Genomic DNA, 5,703 nt, shown 5'->3' on the forward strand with positions numbered 1-5,703 from the left:
GAAAATGTTTTTACTGTTGCAAGTAACACTGAAGATTACTGTGACTGAACTGTAGATGAAACACGTTTTGGTTGAGCAGCGGTTGGTCTAAATCTGGTGTGTATAAATTGCCAGCTTGTGATGGAAATATCTTTTGTGATAGTAACCCAGAAAGCCTTTTCAACACTGTTTTTTAAAATTGTGATGGCGTTTGGGGAACTACAGTAAAGGCACCAAAATTATTTTAGTCCTTAAGTCAAAATTGCAGTTTCAATTTGACAGTTTCTCTTAAGTATCTAAATTTGTGACTTAACTCAGGCTTATTAATTTACGTGTTAGAGGGGAGACCAAGTGAAAATCTTGTTACTTTAAAGTAGAATGTCTTTAGGTGTTTTGATGTCTATATAGTACAACAGTACTGATATCAGACTGCAGTCTTTATAAGAAAAACATCAGCTGCTGACAGTATTGATAGGGGCAGGCTTCTTCATAGTAAGAAGAAAAAACTTCTTTTTTATAAATGGAGTGCTCATAAGTAAGATTTTTTTGAGGCATAAGAAATGTCATAGTAGCCTTCAAAATTATCTTTGTGTCTTATTAATGACTATACTAAGACTTTGATTTTTTGTCTGTTTATTTTATCTAGAATTGGGAGTTCAGGCCCATTCCACAGCATTCATTATTTGCTTTCTTTTTTTCTAATAGGTGGATGGAAAAGGATCTATCAAAGAACTGTTCCCAACAGGGAAGCAGCTTGAGCCACTGGTTGCCCCTTTAGCAGACAGAAAAGTTGCAGTTGGCCAAGATGATCTAACAGTAGTTCTTAATGAAGAAGGGGTCTGTACCCAGAAGTGTGCCTTGAATTGGACAGATATTCCCATAGCTATGGGTGAGGACTTAGCAGCAGTTTCTTTCCTTTCCTTATCGGACATTCAATGGTGACTGGTTTTTAGAGATCAGCTTTCTGTCCCTTATGAATGGAACCAAACTAAACTTTTACTGTCTTAGGCTGCTTGTAGATGTTAGAAACAAACAAACAAAAAAACCCCACCCCAAAACAAAATGGTGATTTATTTTAAACTTGGCCTGCTCCTGCGCAGAGCCCAGCACATGCCCAGAAAAGGCAGCGTGTTAGTTGGATCGGGCTCATCCAGCGTTTGTATAGATCAGGTGCTTTAGCAGGGCTTTTTTGGTGCTTTTATCTAATAGCTGATTGAATTGATAAAAGTGCCAAAAAGCCCCACTGAAGCACCTTATAGATACAGGTGCTGCAGAGCCAGGTCAAGGTTACACTTTGCTGCTTCTGTTAAAGCACATTTTTTTAACATCTGCAAGCAACCTTAACGTATAAGATTTTTGTTTTTGTCTTGCAACTTCTCTTATTAAGAACATCTGAGCACTCAGTAGTATATCCTCATTTCTGTCCGTCTTGAGCAGAGTTGTATGTGTTGTATTTCTGTTTCTTCTATTTGCTCTCAATTTTGTTTTGCTTCCGTTTCCTTAATGGTAAAATGGAGATAATCCCCCTTTGCAAAGTTGTTTGAAATTCGCATGTGAAAGGCAGAATGCAAGTGCCAAGTGTTTCTGGAAGTAAAACCTTGCTGAGGCTTTTGTGAGCTTTTGAGTGCCATGTAGTGGGGTGGGTGAAGAGAGAAACACCTGTAATCTACCAACAAATTATTTTTAATTTCAAGTGTCTTTCTCTGTGATGGATTAAGGGGGAGGTAAAAGGCACAATTTACTAGAAATTTCTGATAAAAAGTTATTCTGTGAGTCATAGCCTGTTACAGCATATACCGGAGAAATATCGGTCTGCTTGTTTAATCTCCCAAATAGAACATCAGCCTCCGTACATCATTGCAGTGCTGCCAAGATATGTAGAGATCCGTACCTTTGAACCACGACTGCTGGTGCAGAGTATCGAACTGCAGAGACCACGCTTCATCACCTCTGGAGGGTAAGAGAGCATTTCTTTTTTTCATTCTATTCATATCCCTTGTCTCTTTCCTCTTTGACAATTTCTATGAACTGTTCCCTGCCAAACTGGAACTAAAACAGTGTTAGGAGTACTGTCATTACTCTCTCTCTAGATTTGTAGTCAGACTTGATGGCTTGTGGTTAACAGCCCTAATAATCGGCCCTCCCCAAAAAAGCTGTGCTGCATTTACAGTTATTGGGTAGGTGGTGACACTATTTTCTTCCATTCTCTTGCATTCTGTAGACTATACTAGTATGTTTTTGCAGTACTTTTTCCTTCTGCTGCAGTTTGACACCAAGCATTTGCATCCTCATTTCTCAGTGTTAAATTCTTTTTGTTTTAGTTTATCCTGGTAATTTTTTGTGTACAGTATATTTGCCCTCCACTTGGTCAAAGGTGAGCACTGACAAGGTTGCATCAAACCTGTTCTGAGAAACTGTCTACTGGGATAGTACTCATGCTTAACTGGTGCATCTTGATAACTGGCCTCTTCTTCCTCTTCTGTTTGTAGTACGAATATTGTATATGTGGCCAGCAATCACTTTGTTTGGCGTCTTATTCCAGTCTCCATTGCAACCCAGATACAACAGCTTTTACAAGACAAGCAATTTGAACTGGCTCTACAATTGGCAGTAAGTAGCTATTTTCAAGCAGGTGGGGTGAAATGCAGTGTATTTCTGTTTCTGGGTATAGAAGCATACAGCAGAATCTCTTTAATGTTTTGATTGGTATTGCTGCTACCAACTACTATTGCTATCCTGATATCTAACCTCCCTATTGTGGGCCTTGCACAAACTGTTTCCTCTTGGCTAATTCTTTAGCTATGTTGCAACTCCTGGGCTCTTGGCTGTAGTTCTTTTGTTGCCAGTTCTCTGGTTTTATAGACTGGGGTTCTGTATCTTCCTATGATGATGATTTTTTCCCCTAGACTTTTATAAAGAACATGATATTTTCTCAGTAGACTTTTGGTCAATCAAGGCTTCCAAACCTTATACTCAAACCATTTAACCATTTTTGTGACTCTTTTTAGATGACCATGATTATTCTGAGCAGTTGTGCAGGTCACCAGTCCATCCATTGAAAATGCCATAGACTTCTTAAGATGCTATGGCCTGTGTGGGTTCCAAGGCTATCATAACTTCATCCTTGCTTCACTAAAACAAAGCAGGACAGGGTGCTCTGACATACAACTAAAGCAGGGTTTCTCAACCTTCAGTCCATGGGACAGATCTACCCCCAGCATTGTCAGCCAGCTTGCAGGGTTCCCCACAGGCTCTAGAAACATGTAGGCCTGGGTGGCCCCTGAAACCCAATCTTGATGCAGGGGAGGCAGCACTGGGCCCCAGCACCCAGTTTAGCCCACAGATGGGCCCCATGCCACTCATTTGGCCTGCAGGGTCAAAATATTGAGCACTATTGCACTAAAAGAAATAAGTAAAAAAAACAAAAAACCCCCAACAAAAAACCCTACTGTATAGTGTATGTATAGAAGACTAGAAGTTACTCCCTCTTTTTTGTGTAACCCTAAACCCAGTGAATTTTTAAATCCTTTCTGATTTATTCTTCTAAGAGAGATCAGAGGTCCTTTTAGAGGTCCTAGGTGACACATCTTCCAACATTTCACGGCCATGGTAAAAATATGCCAAACTGGCTACTTCTGCTGTGGCTACATTCCTCAATATGTCTCTTGAAATACCTGATCTGAGTAGACAGAGAACCTGGTCCGTCTGCCCACAGATCTAGATGACTTGGTGTATTGCTTACAGTAGTGGTGCCCAACCTTTCGGTTTTGTGGGCTAGATGAGTGGTGCCAGGTAAGTGTGCAGGCTGGATCTGGTCTGTGAGCATGTGGCACTGGTCCAGCTGGGTCTGATCCTACTGTGCAGAAGTGGCCTGGCACTAATTGCCACTGCTTCCCTGCTGTCAAATTTCTGGACCCTATGGGACACTGCAGATCAGATGACATCAGTTCTGTGGAACAGATTTGGCCCATAGGCCAGGGGTTGAGTACCCCTGCTTTTGAGCCTTTAAATCAAGGCTGGTATAATGGCAGGGAAATGGGACAGCTCTCTTTAATGTTGTGGTATATAAAAAAAAAGTGTACCCTCATTTGCCTTACATTGTTGTAGTGTCTAGAATAAAGTGTCAAACTTAGTCTTTGGGGAAGCAAATTCAGTTTACAATTATAATTCTTGGGCCAGGGTATAAAACCAGGATTACATATTCCCTGCTTCATATGGACTTTTCTGAATGGCAAATGCAGCATTTCATAGAGAAAGACAGGAAATGGGCCTTTAAGTTATCACTAAACTACTTAGTTATGTTCAGTAATGTCTTGTAGTTAGTTTTGCACAGAGATGTTGCCTCATGCCCATTTTGCTGCTTCTGTCCTTTTCTGTGTGAGAGATCTCCATCCTTTTTCTTTTTCTCTGCAAAATTAAGCAACCAAGTAGTTAGTGCTTATACTTAAGCCACATACAGATGTTCCATTTCTACATGGAGAATTGCCATTCTCCCTGTTGAAACCAGAAGTGTGGAGACATTCAAGCTTTTTCTCCTAGAACAAAAATGGCTACCCCAAGAAAAAAATAACCCAGGAGCAACCAGATTCCCAGTGCTCCTGGGAGACTAGATGTCTGCACCCTTTCCTCAGGCTTCACTCCTCCTGGGGACCAGGCATGGGAGCCAAAGGAGAGGCTCCTGTGCCTTCTCGAGAGCTTGGTCAACCCAGTCAGAGACCAGTGCAGAGGGAAGTGTGGGAAGCTGCTCCTCTGCCTCCCCCAACACTCCCTCCCCATAAACTGGAGGGAAGTTGGGGGAAAGAAGGAGCAGTCCCAGCTGCTCCCTGTCTGCTTTTTACATAAAAATTCCCAGCATGAGATGTAGATAAGAGCTTTGTTATGTCACTCCCCCTGCTCAGTTCCTGTGTAGTGGGAACAGAGTGCAGGTAGCGTGGCCCCCCTGACCTGTGACCTGCCCCCTACTCAGCTACGTGGCTGGGGTGTCAAGCCAAGTCTGTGCTGGCTTCATTTTGCCTTGCCCTGCTGTTCAGTTGAGCAGCCCGGTTGACAATTTGAAAAACTGGAAGACCCGGAGCCTGGTATGCTGAAGCCTTCCCCAAGTCTGCCTCCTGGCCCTGCCAGTTTCCACTTGCTGTCCAGCTGACTGGGAGCAGTGCAGGGCGAGGCAGGCTGCTGTGGGAGCCTAGCTGCCTGGTGAAATTACCCTGCCTCGGCCCACGTTGCTCGGGGTCAGCCTGTCTGCAGTGCGATGCCCCTGCAGCAAAGCTTACGGAAACTTGTCTTGCCTAGGAGGATTATAGGTGGTTTTGTGTGGCTTTCCAGCTTCTGGGCTATTTTGTACCAGAAGAAATTTCTTCTGATTTAGAAACAAACGTCTATATGCAACTTCACTTCACTAGGCATCGTAGCATAGACAGGAAAGTTCTAAATCCTGGGCCACTGTTTCAGGTTGTCTGAGGATGAGGGTAGACAACAGTGTATCTATTATCTAGATTGCTACAGTAATCTTCCAGATGCAGTTTGGGCTCCAAACTTGGTTGCCATTTTAAATAAGTAATGTGGAAATGCCCTATGGGCAATAAATCCATCAGTCCATTTGACGTGTTTGGCCTTCAGGCTTTAACTAGGTTAGGGCCCCACTGTGTTAAGCATGATATAAACACAGGCAGTGGCGGTCCTTGCCTCAGCAAATGGAAAGCCTTTGACTGTGTTTCTTTCTTCTTT

The 5,703-nt window shown here is 42.7% G+C and overlaps 1 protein-coding gene across 1 annotated transcript in view; it reads left to right on the forward strand.

Annotated features, from left to right (window-relative positions):
* VPS39 (VPS39, HOPS complex subunit) overlaps positions 1 to 5,703 on the forward strand; it is a gene marked incomplete at its 5' end in the record, with an annotated part of 43,979 nt that overhangs the window by 11,195 nt on the left and 27,081 nt on the right. The window contains 3 exons of the mRNA XM_025216039.1: positions 685 to 868; positions 1,816 to 1,936; positions 2,469 to 2,589. Of these exons, the coding sequence (XP_025071824.1) occupies positions 685 to 868; positions 1,816 to 1,936; positions 2,469 to 2,589 (426 nt within the window). The remainder of the gene's footprint in view (positions 1 to 684; positions 869 to 1,815; positions 1,937 to 2,468; positions 2,590 to 5,703) is intronic.

Source organism: Alligator sinensis, unplaced genomic scaffold (assembly GCF_000455745.1).
Source record: "Alligator sinensis unplaced genomic scaffold, ASM45574v1 scaffold314_1, whole genome shotgun sequence".
Lineage (NCBI taxonomy): Eukaryota > Metazoa > Chordata > Crocodylia > Alligatoridae > Alligator > Alligator sinensis.